This window comes from Varanus komodoensis, unplaced genomic scaffold, assembly GCF_004798865.1.
Source record: "Varanus komodoensis strain SLA01 unplaced genomic scaffold, ASM479886v1 scaffold20_1, whole genome shotgun sequence".
Classification (NCBI taxonomy): Eukaryota; Metazoa; Chordata; class Lepidosauria; order Squamata; family Varanidae; genus Varanus; species Varanus komodoensis.
In genome coordinates, this window is record NW_025335587.1 from 140,586 (window position 1) to 159,996 (window position 19,411).

Here is a 19,411-nt window from a genome sequence, read left to right on the forward strand (position 1 = left end):
AGCAGGGCTTATGGGAGTTGTCGTTCGGCCCTCTTAGAGGGCACCGGGCAGCCACGTTTCCAGCGCCAGCGCCGGGCGGGCCGGCCTTGGCGCATAGCTCCGCCCCTTCCCCGCCGCGGCGCCCTCGCCGTCCCTTTTCCCCACCCCCACGAGTGAGAGTGACCGCGGGCGGGAACCCGGAAGCGATTTCCCTTCCAGGTGACACTTCGGCAGCACCTCGACCGGGGCAGTGAGCTGGCACCGGCGGTGAAGCAGCCCGGGGTTTTCCTTTCTTCCTCCTCCTGCCATCTTTTTCCCGGCGTATGTTCTGTCGTTGCCTCTTGGCTACCGCGGTTCGTGTTAGTTCCCTATCTCTTCGGCTCAGCACTGTTGTTGCCGCTCCTTCCTCCTCCTCTTCGCGCCGGCTGATCTTCATGAAGCCGGTGGTTGTATTTGTTCTTGGCGGGCCCGGAGCCGGAAAGGGGACCCAGTGTTCCCTTATAGTGGAGGTAAGGAACAAAAAGGGCATCTCGTCTCTTTTTCCCTTCTCCCCAGCCGCTCAGTAGAACTACGGTTTCTAGCAAGCAGGGAGCTGATGGAAGCACTGGAAGCTTGCTTTAATGAGCACACAAAGAATGCTGGGGGCTGTAGTTTGTCCTGATGTGTTTATGGTTCTTAAACGGTGCAGACAGACTTGGTGTGTGCTAACAGTAGGCGCTTCAGAGGTCAGAACGAACTGCTGTATGGTGAGCAGCAAGCCAATCTCCCAAAGGTACGAGAAAGCCTTGATTTTTCAGCTAAAACAAACAAATAAATAAAAGTGTTAACATTTTAAGGATGCTCCTGGCCAGGGGAGCTATTTCATAGGCAGGAACCCTAACAGAAACAGACCTGTTGAACATCTACATGAAACCGCTGGGAGAGGTCATCAGGAGGTGTGGGCTGCGGAACCATCAGTACGCTGATGATACCCAGCTCTACCTCTCGTTTTCCACCAATCCAGGTGAGGCAGTGGCTGTACTGAACCGGTGCCTGGCCGAGGTAATGGGCTGGATGAGGGCCAAGGGACAAGGTCCGCAGCTTGGGAGTGCTCCTCGACCTGGAGCTTTCACTCAAAGCTCAGGTGACAACAGCGGCGAGGAGCGCTTTCCTCCAGCTTTGGCTGATTCATCAGCTGCGTCCCTACCTGGAGTACGACTGCCTTGCAACAGTGACTCATGCGCTGGTGACTTCCTGTCTTGACTTCTGTAACGCGCTCTACGTGGGGCTACCCCTGAAGACGGTCCGGATATTTCAATTGGTGCAGAATAGAGCTGCAAGGCTGCTGACGGGGACTGGACGTTATGTTCACATGACTCCAGTTCTCCGTCAGCTTCACTGGCTCCCCATTGAAGTCCGGGCCCAATTCAAGGTGTTGGTAATGACCTATAAGGCCCTAAACGGCTTGGGTCCTGGTTACCTGAATGAGCGCTTACATCCATATATGCCCAGTCGCCCCCTGAGATCGGCGGGAGAGGCCCTTCTCCGGGAGCCCCCCGTGAGAGAAATTAGGAGGGGGGCTTTCTCAGCGGGGGTGCCTAAGTTATGGAATGCGCTCCCCAGAGAGGTCCGCCTGGCGCCGTCGTTGTTTGTTTTTCGGCGCCAGGCGAAGACCTTTTTATTTAAGCAACATTTTAAATGTTAATACCACTGAATTTTATCTGGCGCCCCATTCTCCGAAGCCTCGGGGCGGCTCACAACATAGTGGGGATTGACCCCACTATTAGTTTCAGCTGAATTTCTTTCAGTTAGGGCTACATTTCTTTGCACTGAGGGGTCTGGATATAAAAAAAGTGAACTTGAAAAAGTTGATGTTACTTAAATGCATTGAGCAGGGGTTGGACTTGATGGTCTTACAGGCTCCTTCCAACTCTAATATGATTCTATGATATATGCCTCAGTCATTTTAGATTTTCAGATAAAGGCATGCTTGGTTTCAAGACTACAAATGTGTGTTATGGTACGCACACTGTTGTAAATTAAAAATGGTTCTGGTATTGAGAATGTACGCAGCATTTAGTGCGTTTAAAAGGGAGTGGGTAAAATTACATCTATACATCTAATTAGTTTTAATGAAATACTGAACATACCTTTAATCAGTTTAGTTTTGAGTTAACAAAAAAGCTGTTCAGCTGGATCAACAGAAATGCTCCAAAATAGTGTAAGCAAAGCGCACTGTAATGTTAAAAGATGACATAGATGGAATTTACACGACACAGCAAGGTTACTAGCTTGTCAGGCAAAATTTCCATAGCTTGTAAGCAATCACAGCAGAGGATGGCTTGTTGTAGGGTTCAGTAGCCCCTTCCGTACTAGCCATATTATTTGAATGCTACTGCAGCTGAGTGCTCCAGGTGAACACCAATAACTACTATGCGAAAGCTGTTGGAAATACCTGCAGGGTGGATGCCCCAAGCTTCTAACTGATGCCAGCAAAGTGGGTTTACTGCAAGAGGACCAAGTGGGGAAGAAGTTGATCAGGATCTTTGCAAGACCCAGTTAGGGCCATTGGGATCCCAGGCTGAATAGCTGCACCAGATGGGATACAAGCCATCAAGGACTTGCAGTGTCGTAAACCTGTCCATTCAGTCATGAGCAGAGGATATTGCAATAAAATATGGGGAATAAATAATTAACTAACAAGCTGCATTGTATCACTAGCACATATTATTTGTACTAGCACAACATTATGATGAATAGGGTATGTATGAAGAGAGGAAGTGCCTTATAAGGACTTGGGAGGGGTGCTAAAAATACTGTACACATTTACTCCTGCACTGAAAGGTAATAAAATACTTAACCATTTGGTTTTTCATCCTGGAGAGAACAAACGATACACAAAGTAAATTCTGCATTTATTTGAACATGAGGCTTTTCTTGACTTAAAACTTTAGGTTTATAATGACTTTCCCTCCGAGTAGAATGAATTCTGGTAGTGAAGTGTGTATCATGTGGAAAGGCAACAGGGCTTATTGATTTCAGTGGAACACTTTGAACTAATTGGACTGATTGTCTTGGTATAACAAACTAAGTATGAGTTGCTACTGAATTATGACTTGTTAATTTGTGAGTTAACTATGCGCTATGCAGCACAAGCAACACAGAAAGGGAATCCTGTAATTCCAGTTTATGAGTTGTCAGCAAGGACAACCAATACTCAACCTCTACTCTGGGCTGTTGCTAACACATGAACCAAGTCAGGATGCAAGGAACTCTATCTTAAGATTGTTTAAAGGTATAATGTACAAACCAATTAACCTGAGTTATGGGACAGGCTACGTATTTGTATTTCTCCTCATCTCTAAAAGAGAGTGCTTGATGAAGGACTGAGGTTACTGAATCTTCAGTACAGATTTTTTTTAAACTTCAGTTGCAGAAATAAGGACTGTGTGCTTCTGTAGGTAATATTTAGAACGTAAGACTTATCTAAATGCAACATTCCCTACCACTTTGAATTAAACAGGCACCAACCTTTCTGGGTTTTTGGAGCTTACTGAAAACATAGTTTTCAAAAAACCATTTAAAGATAATAATATTTTCTGTATAGAATCCTATTATACCATTTTAATGTCCTACAGTATATACTGTACTGTTTTGTACAATACCTAGAAATTTCTATTAATGTAAGCATGAATATTGTTAAATTTCTTTTAAAGTCTATTGCACGTTTGTGATACACACTCCTAGATTTTTTTGTGAGTAATCTAAGCTGCAAAATTTTAACCTGGATTTAAAAAACAAAAAGCAAGCTGTGCCTATTTTAGGACAATATGTAATATTTTGCTATTATTCTAGCAGAACCTTGTTTTCATTTTTCTGCAAGTGAAACAGAAAAATGTTAAATTGTTTGCATTTTGTTATCTCTTGGCCTAACATCTGTTTTTTGCACTAGCCAAATTTAAACCTCAGAGCAAAAAGGATAATTATACAAATAAGTAGGACACACATGGCATAATCCTCTGCATGTTTACATGGAAGTAAGTCTACTGTGTTCAGTGCAGCCAGTTACAGATAAATGTATACACTTCAACCTAACACTTCTTCCTTGGTTTTTTCCCCATTTGCTGTTGATATAACTGCAACAAGAAGCTAGGTTTGTCTTGGAACAGTTTAGTTCTTTGGAAGCTCAGTGAAGCATTCCTGATTTAGATAATTATTTTAGTCTGATGTCTTTGACTATTTATGGATTTCCTGCTACATGAATCTCTGATGTAATTTCTAATGTAACACAGACCCATTCCCCACATACATATATAATAGTGATAAGATACCTGTGCGCAACAAGTTCCTAGCTTGGTTAGTTTCCATTAGCATCTAGATTGGATTGGACATTTTATGTTCATGTGCTCTTGCTAGGAGGGAAATCTTGTGTGCTTCAAATCCTTTCTGTTCTGTGAAATTATTGAGGACAATGGAAGAGGTTTGGGCTCATAGGATGCTGCAAATTTCCATGAAGGAAAGTTGGAAATGTTTAAGCACTAAGAGATCTTCAGTGAAAAAGTGTATTCAGATAGTAACTCTGAGAGGAAAATGCATTTGAAGATAATTCAATATTATTAAAAGCTTAGTGTATTAAAATAAAAGAAAATATATTATCTAATTGCCTATACAGTATTGATTAAACTTAAGATCTATAAAATTGTGTTTTTCCTTTAGAAATATGGTTACACCCACCTCTCTGCAGGTGACCTCCTTCGGGATGAGAGAAAGAGACCAGGTTCCCAATATGGAGAGCTTATTGAAAATTATATTAAAGATGGGAAGATTGTACCTGTTGAGATAACTATCAGCTTGTTAAAGAGGGTAAGATTAAAATAAATTAAGTGTTTGATTTCATCTTGGAGCATTAGGTTCTTGAATCTTCAAACTTTTTTGATTTATTCTTCTGGTAGAATTCTATTCAGTTTATTTTTTCCCAAATGGCCTAATAACTACAATCCTGCTAAGGCGATATTAAATTATATTTTACATTTCTACCAATAATGTGTTTTTACAGCAGTGACAGATCAAATGATTTTTTAAAATACTGGCAATATTTGAGTATTGCTACAATGACTCAAAAATTGTATGATACATGCATGATTGCCTGCTTGCATATTATTACAAGTAATAATTTCTTAATCTGAGCTTTCTGTTGCCCGTCAGGCTATGGCTGAAACTATGGCAGCCAATGCACAGAAGAATAAATTCTTAATTGATGGATTTCCCAGAAATGAAGACAACCTTCAGGGCTGGAACAAAACAATGGATGGAAAAGCAGATGTGTCCTTTGTTCTCTTTTTTGATTGTGATAATGAGGTAATCTCAATGCCAATTCACATAGAATGTTCACATGTAAGGTGTAAAGAGAGGCAATGAATAATATTTCATTGTTGAGCTTCTGTATTACTGCTGCATATTTGCATACCAGTTGAATGATAATAAGATGAACTGGATATTGTCATCTAGAAAGCATGGGTAATTTTGTCATCTGGTGTTTGCAGCTATCTGTCCAGTTGGAAAAATTTGCCCAAAAGTAAACAGAGGTGTTGATTGTCAGAAGATAGAACTGTACATCAACTAGTATCTAAAACTAATCTGCACTGTTTGAATTTCTATACTGTTCGGGTAAAAATTGTGCTCATAGCAGCCCGATTACACTCCACCCCAGTTCTGTTTTCTCAGACATTCTTTCATTCTCTGCATTTAGAACTGGAGTGGACAACCCCTGGCTTGCAATCCTAATCTGGCTCATGGGATTGTCCAGTCCAGCATGCAGAAGAAAGGGCATTTTCCCTAGGCTCTGCCCCTTGCCCTGAGGAGAGGAATCCACATGTTATTTAGAACCTACCCTTGGGATCCCACTTTAGATAGTGAATCACTTTGTCCCCAAACTTCTGTTGGCATGGCCTGGGTTATCTTAGTCCCAAAGTGGAGCTTTGCTTTGGAGAATTCAAACTTCTTATGCTCTCATGGAACACAAGTGCAGCCAAATGTACAAACAAATGGCTATAATGGTTTGACTTGTGGATAGAATTGGGTACTACTTATAGGCACAGTTAACCCTTCTTATGGAACGAGGTCTGTCTACTGGTGAGCAGAGTTTTTGCTCTGAAAATACCAGAATATCAGGAAAATTTTTGCCCTTCTTGGAGAAGTGCAGGCACAATGGATGATCTTATGCTTACTTCAGAAGCACAGGAGAACAACAAAGGCTCTCCCTGAGGTTGCACTGATCGTCAGAGATGTTTTCTGAGTGTCTTGTGGCTAGCCTGCCCATGTGGTTCTATCCCTTTTCTAAGCTGTGGATAGAACCAGGCACTTAACCTCAACACTTGTGCTGCTTCCTGAGCTCAGTGTTAAATCAAAATATCTTTCCCCTTTCTCTTAAAAAGGGCAGGGTCATGGGAAAAACAAATTTTGGCTAGCTGTTAAAGTCAGCAAGAACTGAAATTAAGTACAGGGAATTGTGTGCAATGTGGTCTTTAAATTTGGGAGGGGGGTTAAAAGTGATTCACTCCCCTCTCCACTGTTTTGTGGGCATATATATATGTCATATACCATAGTGCTGTCTGTATGCAATAACCCTTTTAACTTTGTTTGAAGGTATGTATTAACCGCTGCCTTGAGAGGGGAAAGAGCAGTGGAAGAAGTGATGACAACAGAGAGAGTTTGGAGAAGAGGTATTTACTGGCTGTATGCAAAACTTAACTGTTAGGCTTTCTGATACTTTTCAGTTATGTTACTTTCTTTTATTATTTTTCCCTCTAGAATTCATACGTACCTAGAGTCTACTAAGCCCATAGTAGATCTCTATGAGAAGACAGGCAAAGTTAGGAAAGTAGATGCCTCCAAATCTGTTGATGAGGTAAGTTGCAAAGAGAGGAGGTTTGAATTTTAATTTTCTTTCAAGTTCCATCAACTATGCAAAGACTGCAGGGGCAGGAGACTAATATAGCCTCTCTTCAATTTACTCTCAGTTAAAATGTGCTATTGTTCTCCCTGTATTTCAGGGAAATGCCATTTATTTAAGTTTGTATCCCTTATTAAACAGGAAGCTCTTGACCATCAAGCAACGTATTCCTCTTTGCAGATGAGTAAATCAAAACAATTTAGCAGACTTAAGAGGCCAGTCCTGTAACAAGTTGCACACTTGAGTTTTTAATGCTGCTGCAACTGCTACTGTTTGCATTACTGTAATGTGCTCTCCATGGGGGCTGTCTTTGAAACTTAGCTGACCCAGAATGCTGTAGCCACACTGTTGACCAGGGCCAGTTACACTGAATACAACACCTTTTACCAGCTACCAGTCTGTTTCCAGGCAGAATTGGAAGTGTTGGCTATTGCCTATGAAGCCTTATACAGCTTGGGTCCAAGCCATCTGAAAGACTACCCTCTCCTCGCCTGCCTGGGTCTTAAATCTTTGGGAGAGGCACTTCTTGTCATTCCCACATCTGTGTTTGGTGGCAATGTAAAAAAGAGGGCCTTCTATAGCACTCATTAGAAAAGAGGCTAGCTTTGTCCCCTCTCTGTTGCCCTTCCATTTATTCAAGCAGGCCTTTCATGTGTTAGCAGGACTTTTGGTTTTGATGCTTTCTATACTGTCAATGTTGTGTTTTGAAATTTTTATGTGTATTAGTTCTATTGTTTAAATGAAGTCTATTGAATGCCACCTTGAATGCCACTTTTTTGGTGGAAAGGCCAGAATACAAAATGAATAAATTTAAAGGCATCCAGTGTCCTTAGTGAGAGGTAATCATTTCTCTGCAGCAGATCTCAGCACTGATTATAAAGTGTGGGAGTCATGACAGGGAGTCTACAAGAAAGGCAGAGATATTAGCGCCTGTCCCTCTATTGAATGAAATACGACAATTGCTTATGTAACAGAAATCTCTGCTTGGATTTCAGTAAAGTTCAGGAGAGAACTCACACTAAATCTGATTCCAATGATGGGAACTCTTTGTGGTCCTCATTATAAATTCTGACTCCATACTTCAAACAACAGCGAAATTTACAGCAAAATGACAGCGAAATATCAGAGTTACAATTGATAGGATGAAGGCAAAGGCTTTAGCTTATCTTGGGTGGCGTATATGTGTGTGTATGCAAGAGAATCGCATGCTAATTCACTCTTGTCTTTCTCTCCTCTCCTTCATGGGATGTGTGCCTTTAAAAAAATGTTTAAAGCACCACACGGACATCTATCTGTATCTATGTGTATCTTTTACCTTGCAAATTTTTAAGTCACTTAATTGCTCTGGAAATTGGGCAAGAGTTGTTTTGAGGGCATAGCTGCCAGCAGGCACATAATCCACATGCAACTTCTGTTCCTGATTTGAAAGCAGATGGGCAGAGCTTCCAAAGTTGCAACACCCTTACCTCTAAAAATTTTACTTCTGTCTTCAGCCCTAGTTGGCTTAGGGTGGGCATTGTGCCAGTGTGCCTCTGCATGGTAGAAACTTTGTGCCTTAAGTCCAGTGAAATAGAAGTTTGAAGAAACTACCAGTTGCATCTCTGGTTGACACTCAACTCTATGAGAGTGGGTTTTTTTATTTTAAAGACTGTGTATTATTGATTTTATGTACAAATACTATTCTGTAATGCTTTCTTTGTTCTCCTCTCTATTTCAGGTTTTTGGTGAAGTTGTGACCATCTTTGATAAAGAAGGCTAGTTCCTTACTTGAAGTGTCTTTTCAAACATGCTTGAATCTTGTTTAGGAACTGCTACTGTAGACCATTTTTATAATGGTGATAAAATATGCCTTTAAAATACTTCTGTGTTAAGAACAATTTAAAATGGTTAATTAATTGAAAACATGGTTTAAATTGGTTTAAATATGACTTTTAAGTGACTTGTCAATAAGGTAGATATCTTGAAATTGACTTGAAGCTGGTGAAGAACCCAAATCACAAAATAAAACTAGTAATGACATACTAAACATACCTATTTCCAGAAAACATCTGGCTATATTTTCATTCTTTTTCTTACTGCCAAAAGCCATGATCTTCCTCCTCCTCCTTTTCAAAGAATCCCAAACAGTGAAATTGTAAATATGAATGAGAGGGCTTATTGACTTAAAAAAAATTGGACCAAAAATGGGGAAATTGCATAGGTGGTTTTATTTTTAAAAAATACTGTTTTGAATGAGAGGCAGTTTCAGTAAACAAAGCTTTAAACAGACCATATCTTTTTGCTTTCTCACTTCCTATCTGGTTGCTATAAAGCAGTGACTCTTCTGAGACATGCTAATTATGTTACTTAGAAAAGTTAAAGTTGATTTAACATTTGGATATCCTCCTCACACCTTCTCCACACATTTTTGAGGCCTGTGACAAAGGGGCCATTCAGTATATTGCCTGTAAAATGCCTGTGAATGGGGAGAGGGTCTGTTTCTCCTTTCTAAAAGAAAATGGGCAGCTTCAGTATCTGAGGGTCACATAGATTATAGTTTATGACTAGGGGATTGCATCCAACCTAGGTTAGTAGGACTTAGGTTTAATAGAAATCAGTGTGAAAAGTAAGTCATAGCTAATTTAAGTTGTGTTGATCTCAGTGGGATCCAAGTGCAATAAACCTTCGGTGAATCCAAACTGGTGTGTTTAGGGCTGATGTTTCTGATTACAGAGGTGCCATTTATTTGCATGTGCCTATCTCTTTACAAGTCATATGGGCATTGAAAATTTGTGGCACATAAAAGGTTAAGATGGTTGAATTTTGGAATCTGATGTTTAAGAGCAGCTGGGACATCAACATACTATTGTTACATATCTCTAGCTGCATTTTAAAATATTCTATTAGATGTTTTGTAACAACATTGCTTATTTATTCAGTGACTTAAAGTGTATTTGTTCTAGATAGTATGATTGTTTCGTCTCCTAAAACTGTGCAGCTTGAACAACACTTTGACACAATTATACTTTTGATATGATTTGACCAATATAAAAGGAACTTTCTTTATATCTCAGTTAAGCATGCTGTTTTAATTGTCTAAACTGAATGTTGTGCTGCTGGTGGAAAAAAGTTCTCCAAAAATGGGTAGTCAGAAGGCAAAATAAAGCAAAATGTTTGCATGGTTGTGCAGCCAAAATGCAACACTGGTTAGGGTTATGGGTTGCATCCTCAGTGCTCATAAGCCTCTAAACTTGGAGGCTTAGAAGTATCCTGTGCAGAGTGAGAGAAGTGGCGGAGGCAAACTTCACCTCCCCAATACTCCCGCTCTGTGAGCCAGCCAGTTTCTGCCATCTAGCTGTGGCACTTCAGACAGGGAAGGAGACTAGCCCCAGTCTCCTTTCAGAATGCTTCTCTTTAGCCCTTCCCTGAAATTAGAGAAGCAGCTAGTGAAGTTCTTTCCACCCTGGTTGCAAAGTTGGGAAGGGAGATCTGTGCATGGATCCCCAGCTCCAGTGCTGGAGTCTTGGATCTGGGAATCTGAAGAATCCTGTGGCCCTCCAGACACTGTCTAGGGGCCATAGCACTGCTCTGTTAATTAGATATGTGTCCTATTACTATCTTTTCTGTTTAAAATGTTCCCTTTCAGTATCTGGAAAAAACGGTTATTTTTCAGTATCAGCTGCCATTTGAACTGACTTTTGTTTACAATTGTGGGTTATTTTTCTTGGTCATGTATATCTTGCACAGCATAATAGCATTTAGTGATTCATTTTGTCTTTTAATTAAAATACAATGAAGGGTCTATAATTGATTTCAAACAGCTACATCTTTGTTTTCTGTGCTTTGATTTTTCTAGAAGTAGAAAGACCGTGTGGAAATGTGATATGAGGAATGAGAACTTTATGCATAAAAGTGTTACTGAGAACGTCATAGAATTTGAAAATAAATAAATTTTAATCAACTTTCCTCTGAGTGTACACATGCCACCAAATAGTCTTATTTTTCAGAAATGTGTCTTACTTTTTTAAGGCTTCAGGGAAACCTTGATCTGTTAGTCTGTCATGGCAACTCATACATCTCCCATAGCACAGGATTCCATGGAACATTCTTCTGTGTGCACTTAACTCATGGGGGATTGGGAAGGTCTGTTTTTGTGTAGCTGTTGCTCCATGCAAAAGGGGTACACTCCATCATACACACTGCAGACATGCAAGCTCTCCTTGTTCAGCATTGGACCCATAGTAAGTATCCATGGAACTCCAGGTGTTTTCATGTTAAAACTAGTGTTTTAAATGAATGACATACTTGAAAAACCACCGTTCTCCCTTCTTGCTGTGTTGGCCAGTCTTTGCATTATGTTTATGCTTTAAGACTTTGTTATGGTTTGAAATAGTTTATTTGGGAGACGGGCTCCTTTCTGGACTTGCTGAGGGTTTATGAGCATTGCGTAGAAAGGGATGAACTTAGTACCTATAATTATCCCATTTCCTTACGCTTCGTTGACTCAGTGGTCTTTACCAAATATACTCTTCTTTTCCCTGGTGGAGAAGTGGCTCAGCTATTCTGGGAAGATGATTTCTCACTATCAACTATTGTTGAAGATTGTTTTTTTTTCTATTGTTTTTTCATAGAGAATGGCACTCAGATTTTCACAGGGTCTAGATCACAAACACCTCACATACAGTCTCAGTTGGCTGAGAAAACTACAAAACCTTAGCTTTTTTCTGAAACCTTTTGTTTCCCGCCCACTTTGATAGGAATAGCAAAAGCATCTACCTTTTACTAAGAAGTGCATGTGTAAAATGTTTATTAGTACATTTATTTATATAGTATATTTGTATATTGCTACAAGTCAGTTATTTTCTGTCTCACCATGAGTTTCACTTCAAAACTGACAAGAGATTAAGATCATGGTGTTGAGAGGAAAACATGGCTAGAATCAGGGGGAAAAGATGTTCAAGGATATTGAGGGGAAACAAGAAAACCAGACTTCTTGCTGTGGAAAGGCAACCCTTGCTTGTTTATCTAAGGCGAGAATGCAGTTTTTACATTAAACATGTAATGAAATCTAATGCCCTTTCTTGGATGTTAAGGCTATTAGCCTAATTGTATATCTTTTTGCTATGTACCTGACTTGAAAAAACTAAAAGAAGGCAGACCAATTATATTAAAAATAACATGCTGTCAGTGTGGAATCTGGGTTAATTGTGTTGTTTGAACAACTGGGATCAAATATTTTTGTCAGTCTCTTTATTGATGCCATTGACACCATATTTTTCCCAAGCTGGCTTTTTAATTTCATTCCATTTTTAGCAGGCAGTAGTCCAGTGTATAACTCCAGACAGCATTCAATTATCAAATGGTTTCTCAAAACTTTCTAAAATGTTCACAAATAAATTTCATGCCACAAGAACTTGCTGGTGTATTTTTTCCCCTTAAGCTTTGCCATGTAAAATGATGTTGCAAGGATATTGTTCATGAGTGTATGAATCAAACAGTTCTAAACTAAAAAGGTAATTTGTCTTCATTTGTATGCAGAAGTGGGAAGTGACAAACTCCTAGTCATGAAATAGTGAGGACAGACATCTTGTAGCCATCACTGTCAGGTTTGGCTGGAATCCAGTTAGTATTGCTTCACCAACAGAAGATTTCCATGAGCAGAACAGAACGTGGGCAATTCCTTCTCCCCCTTGGCATTGCTGTAACCCTTCTGAGCATATTGGAGAAGAATTACTCTTTCCCTTTCTGCTGACAGAAGCCTTCCATTAGCAGGGGGAGGATAGTCAGAATTCCCCCTTTGTCTTTGAGTGCTACATTATAGTATGATACTCTTGTTTCAAAACACAGTTTAAAACTACAAACTGTTATTCTAGTGAAGCTTGTATGAAATTCTCATTTTAGCTTGCTGCACTTAGTAAGATATATGCAGTATAACTTTTCTAATAAAACAAGGTTCCCTAATACAGTTTCACTTGCCTGAAGTGTTTCCGTAAACCTGTAAACTCAGTTCTTGTCAGTCCCTGGAGATGGAATTTGCAATAATGTTCAATTTTAAAATGCTGCATTATTTGTTCCTACGAAAGTGGTGAAACTGTCAAGGCTTCAGACTGCAGGTGAAGGTGCCATATAAACACCCTTCTGCTTTTAATTCTTTATATAGCAAATAAGCACATCAGTGAATAGTTAGATTACACCTCTTCTGTGTGATAAGAAACCTTTTGTTCTGGTCTGTTTGGCTTGCTGTTTTTTAAATATGGAGGAGGATTCAATCACATGGAGCTTCCATTAGCTGTCTCAAGTGGTATAACCCAGACACAAGTTCATTGCTTCAGTGAGCACAAGGGCTTGGAGTACCAGATGTAAGTGACAATTTCTTAAGTAAATAATAGATCCCTACAGTGGGTGCTCTTTCCTTGGCTTTAATCTAGAAGTAAGATCTGATTAAAAACGATTCAGTAGTGTGTGAGTAATCTCTACCAATTCTAGTTTAAAACAGTAATTTAAACTCATTTTAAAAATCTTGCATAAGGAGAGCAGAAGAACAATTGTTCTATCTGGACTTGATAGGAATCTGTATATCCAGAGTCATTCCTACTTGACTACAGATAAGATAAAAATACTTTACTGCAAATCAGCGCTGCTTGCCGGCTTGCTGTGGGCTCTCTAGAGAGATCCTCTGAAGCCGCTTATCCTTTCTGCAATTGCTCCAGTATACCACATGAGGGAGTGCTTGGCTTGTATAAAATGGCAAGAGTTTGCAAGTGAGATGGTAGTTTTATTTTTGCTTTTACTGTTCTGCCCTTTACTGGTAAAAATGCTTTAGTGTTCTTTATCCTAAAGAAATAATATGTTGTAAATCTGGTGAATTTCCTGAGTCTGGAGCAGTCTTTATAGTTTGGCGATCTTTTCAAAAAGCCTGTGGGCATTGCAGGATGATTCTAGGTAAGAACCAGAAAACCTATGTGACAGAAGGTGATACTTTAAGTGTCTAGAACTTATAGACACTTCAGACTGCAGCTTGAAAAAAATTGATAATATTTGGGGTTGTATGTGGCAGCAGGCAAGGGCAAATACAGTGCTACATAGCCTTCTAATGGTCTGATTAATCATAAGAGAGCTGGCATAGAACAGTGTCAAAGATACTGGGCCTCAAAGTTAGGTCCCTTGCTTGAACTGGGCCTCTGCTATGAACCTACATTATTCTGAAGGAAGCTAGTGCAGCCCATCAGCAGTACAGAAGCAATATTGGCCTGCCTTGCAAAGTCGTTGCAAAAATACAATAAGGCAGTACAATAAGATACTCCGAAGTCTCTGCTAAACACTTATTATTATAACAATGGAAACAGCTTAGCATGCACTAGCCATCTTTAACCTGCCACCTGTCAGAGGTGTTGGGCTGCAGCTCCCATCCGTCCGAGCCAACATTGCCAAGTGGGGAAAGACTCCAGTGAGCTGGTGAGCACTGAGACTCATCTACACTACAGATTTAAACTAGTTGAATATTACCTTCGTTTTTCTGGGGAGTTTTGGGGAGTGTAGTTTTGTGAGGGATCAAAAAACAATTCTCAGCATGCTCATCGACTCAGGCTTCTAAGCAGTAAGAGTTGAACTGGTATAAAACAATAGCATCATTTTGTTTTTGTGGGCCACAAACCAGGGAATCAGTTCTTGGGTTGCCTGAACAGGGAAAAGGGTACAGAAGCAGAATTTGTCTGATATGCAGTAGAATACTAAAGAGCTCCGTGGGCAGACAAAAATAAGGGGTTGACGAGAGTTGTCCAATGGCACGCTGAGCTGCCTAACTTGGTGGTGGTGGGGGAGAATTCCAGAACTGCATCCTGAGAGAATGATGATGCCCTGCAAGATGCTTGCACAAACAGAACTTGTTACGGCAGTGGATATTCAATATACTTGGAAAGGGCAATATTTGTAGCTCATTAGAACATGAAGTAATGATGGAACTGGAAAGAGCCCTGAGGACAAGCCTCCCACAATAGTGAGATTCTCCGATTTGTTCAGTCTGTTTAACGTGTTTGAACAGAAGTCCCAGTGCTACCCCTGCTCCCTGCCTCCATACAAATGCACAATTCATTCATCCACATAAAGCCTTTCCAGATACTTGCTTTGGGCCATTATTGTTAACAGCATTATAACTTGGAAATAACTTTATAAAGGGATGGATAGAATTCCAGTCTGAGTTACTGAGCTGTTGCCTTTCCCAAATGCTTCCCTCCATTCCCAACCATTAATAATGCTTTGCATCACTTTGAGAATATGCTTAGACTTGTTTAGAGAGTATCTGAAGGAAAAAGCAATTCCACATCTCTGGGGGAGTCACATACATGGCAAGGGTGTGAGAAGATAGCAGATGTTCATTAAATGAGACAAAGGCTTGTCAATACATACATACATACATATATATATATAACCAGCAGCTGACCTTTCATCCTCTGGACTATAATAATTACTCTATTACCATTTTTGTGATGTCTGTAATGGCAATAACTTATTCAGAATTCACTTCTTACATTGAAGATAATTTTGCTTGGTTACCAGTGCAGCTGTATATGGAAACCCATACAACTGTTCTTTACTTCTCAGATTAGAGGTGAGCAACTTGTGTCTCCCTCTACTGCTTATGACTAGCTATATGTTGGCTAGGCTAGGCTAGGCTAGGCTAATGAGAGTAGTAGGTTGCAACATTTGGAATCTACAATTTGTCCACTCTTGTCTAGATGCATTCCTAATTAGACAGCTAATGCAGCCAGCATCGATCTGGCAGGTGTTTCTTCACCGCAGAAGAAACTTGTTTTGCCAGAGGAAAGGTAGTATCCTGTTAAAGCACTCACTTTAGTATTCCTCACAACAAATGGGTGTTACAAAGTCAAGAGAAAAGCACTCTGATCACTGCTTAAGGACCAAGGACTGCTAGGTAGTTGCACCACTCTGGGGCCTACAAGAATACCAGCCACAGCTGGACATAAACACGTGTTTTTACCTCAACCCTGTTCAGTTTCCCTTCCCTGTTTCACCTTTTTGTCCTATTCCCCATCATGTACTATCATCTCAAATTGTGCTGCTCAAATGAATAAAGTTTGCAGTGACAGGAACAGATGTGGATATCAATGGGCTGTGAAGTTTATTAATTTCTAGTATTCAAAACAAATTCCTGGACTCTTTTTTAAAACTGTAAGTGCTTCCCTTTTATGCTAGGCCTCAGACAATAGATCTCAAGGTTTTAAATGAAAAGCAAAGTAGACCCTGCAAGTATGCCACCTCTGCCTTTATTATGATGCAGCACAGATGGACTATTTCTCTGGTGTTTCTTGCACAGAAGGGTCATTTGCTTATTATTGCCTTCACAATGTGTGAACTCTCCTTTGCCACTGTTTTTAGAAAATCACTAGATATTTTACAGCCACAGTTTTCAGACTTATGCAGCACAACCCTACTCAGAAGAAAGCTCCACTGAGTTCATGGGACTTGTTTCCAGGTAAATGCCTACTGGACTGTGGCTATAAAAATCCAGATTTATTATTGGGTGTTGAAGTGGTTTTCTCAATTGCTTTAGATAAAGCAAAAGCCTAAGCTCTCTGCTTTCTTGCTCATAAAGAAATGCCAGGGCTGGAAGTACTTGGGTTTGGCTTTTCTAGTAATTGCTTTATCTACAAATAAACAGGCATAGCTGGAATCAAGCTGTATAAGCACTTCTTATATGAATCTGACCTACCAACTCAAGAGAGAGAACTGCACATAAAGTACTGTGAGCTCAAAACTAGCTCTTAACATGCTCACTTTCTGTATGTCTGTTACTGTCTGAAACTATGGCCAGGTTCACACACCAGGATAAGTAACCCTCTGTGGTTTCCATAATGTGCTTTTTTTTTCCTGAGAGACAATTTAGTGCTTTCTGTGCTAACCTTCCTTGCTTAATCAGCCTGAAATTCACTCCTGCATTGGACGGCTGGAGCAGCTCCACTCTTTTCAGGAGACTTCATGGTCATTGCATATGAGGACCGTGGAAACCAGGATGCTGGGTTTGGATGATCAGAAAAACCATGGTGAAGTGTGGAAAACATAGAGCAAGCCATCGTTTCTTATGGTTTTTAAAAACCAAATGTGTTATGCTGAAATTCCATGATAGATTTCAGATGACATGGCCCACCATCCTGCTCAAGAGCCGCCATGGCCTGTGTCATGCAAACATGCCCTGTTTTTATGTTCTTGTTAGGAGTTACTGCATCTGTGCATAGCTGCCAGATGTGAGCTACTGAGCAACAGGTATCAACTTCTCAGTGCAGTACTATCAAGCCTAGACCAAGGCCATCTACCTGGGCTAGCTATTGGATAATCCTGGACAGGAAAGGTATAAGAGGATTTCCTTTTCAAGTTGAGTTTTGCTTGAGCAACAAGATCTTCCTGAACTCTAGTATGTTTTTGCATCCTATTGTTCTTTGTACTAAGTTCTGATTTGCTCTTTGATTTTTTTTTCTTCTGAACTCTGGTTTGCCCCTCAGACCTGACTTCTGACTTGTCTCACAGTTCCTGTCACACCTCATGGCTCAGGCACTGTATAAACAGAACAAGCACGGGCAAACCTTCACTGACCCTTCCCATTTGTGTGTTTCCATGTACATGCATGTGTCTGTCTGCAAATGTCCATGTGTCCTTGTCCTTACCAAGCATGATGACTAATGTTTGACAGAGTTCTGTCAACCATTATCTTCCACAAAGAAAACATAAAGTGCTCATCTTGGTCTAGCAATTTGCTTAACAAATTATTCTAAGCAAATTGTTTGGTAAGCAAATAAATAGTTATTCCACTTAATGAAGAAAATCATGAGCAGTATTAATTTCAATAAACTTGGGCTCAAGCTTATATTTATTTCACAATGCTTTTGAAATATCCTTTTTATAGGCTGTGCTTTATACTTGAAATTTCAGTCTTACCGAAAAGACAATAACACTTTTGTTACTGGCTGTGTTTCCTACTTTCAATCTGGAGAAAGATGCTGGCCCGGGGGGGGGGGGGGGGGGGGGGGGGGGGGTGGGAGACCTTTCCTAATATAGAACTTTTACTGAGCTTTGAATGAAAATGAATGATTTGATTATTACCATTTGGATGACTTGGTTGTTTGCAGTTAATTAAAGGGCAACCTGAATTGAAGTGATACAGCACAGGTGACCTTAACAAAATGTGCCTTCAGTATTGGGGTAAAAGACCTCATTTTAAGGAAGTGTCTGACCTTCTGCTGAAGACCCTTTATGGCACTACTGAATCTGTGTGAGCTTTGGACTTTTATTTTTGCAGAGAAGGTTGATTTCTCCTCTGCCTGCTATGTGCGCAATGGCTTTAAACAATAACAGTCAAAAGAATTGTTAACCGGACCAATTTACTAGCCTGTCATTTTCCCATCACTAAATACTGTATCCTGGCTGTTGTCCTATTGTGAAGTGTTACAGAATGGAATGATGCCATGGCAGTGATTTTGTGTCTTTTCCACTTCTAGGCTACACTCACCAGAGCTTTCCTGGTCTTGCAATCCAGGTGGGCCTCATGATTTTAGATGCCAGTGCAAGCTGAGTGTATGCCAGATACAGTTCCAGTAAGTACTCCAGCCTCTGTAAGGAAATGTCTCCGTATGCAGGGCGCTCACTATTGGAGGCTCACTAACAGGGAGGTGAGCTCAAGGAAGTGTTTGGCTCAGAGTCTCACAATTTATTTTCTGGAATAACAAGTCTCAGTCCAAAAAAAAAAAGATTGACACATTGGATTTGGAGCTGAGCCTTTTTGTTCCACTTAGACAGTCTTGTAAACTATGACTATCTACTCCAAAGGACTGTATTAGGCGGACAAAGGACATCCGTTGGAAAGACCTGTGGGCATGAAATTCTTCGGTGGAATAGCAGAGACCTGCCTAATGCCTCAGCCATTTCATGAGTTCTGCTCTGATTACAGTGACCAAAAAGTGACAGAAGACTTTTGCTGGTCTCCGTGATCTCCAGGCACACAGTATGGTCTGTAGACACATCTTAAGAATAGTTTTGTGGTCGCTAAGCAAGTCTAGGACTGGTCAGTGCCTGGATAAGGGTTTGTATATTAAACTTGATTGCATGCTAAACTTGAGCTTCGTTCTAGAAGAAAGGTGGAATATAAATATAATAATTAATAAATCATATGCCCATAGCATACACACAGCAACAGAGCGTTTTGCTGGGTTGAGAGATTGTCCGGCAGGCACGAATGGCCACATTTCTGGAAACGTAATGCCATGGGAAAGTTTTGCATGACTTTTGCCTACTTATTTCTACAAAGTGTCTATTTTTAAATTTTCATAAAAATGCATAGATGGTTTAAATTTCACTCAAAATGAAACACTGGAAGAATGTGCAGTGTTTTGTGAATTTGTCTTATGGAGGGTTTATAAAAAGAAGTATAGCGATAAATTAATAAATAAATGGCCTACAATACTGAAAGAGAGAGAGAGAGAGAGAGAGAGCATCCTTCAGATGTTACAACAA

General features: G+C 40.2%; 1 protein-coding gene across 2 annotated transcripts; it reads left to right on the plus strand.

Moving 5' to 3' along the window:
- Positions 1-173: 173 nt before the first annotated feature.
- CMPK1 (cytidine/uridine monophosphate kinase 1) lies at positions 174-10,850 on the plus strand. 2 transcript variants are annotated; one of them, XM_044430413.1, is made up of 7 exons: positions 174-488; positions 4,675-4,821; positions 5,164-5,316; positions 6,604-6,680; positions 6,769-6,865; positions 8,628-8,664; positions 10,746-10,850. In XM_044430413.1, exons 1-7 carry the CDS (start codon positions 303-305, stop codon positions 10,775-10,777), a joined length of 729 nt encoding a protein of 242 aa, XP_044286348.1. In that variant the 5' UTR covers positions 174-302; the 3' UTR covers positions 10,778-10,850. The 2 variants fall into 2 exon arrangements, with proteins under 2 accessions (XP_044286348.1, XP_044286349.1); XM_044430414.1 differs by having other exon boundaries at positions 175-488; positions 8,628-10,850.
- Positions 10,851-19,411: the final 8,561 nt, after the last annotated feature.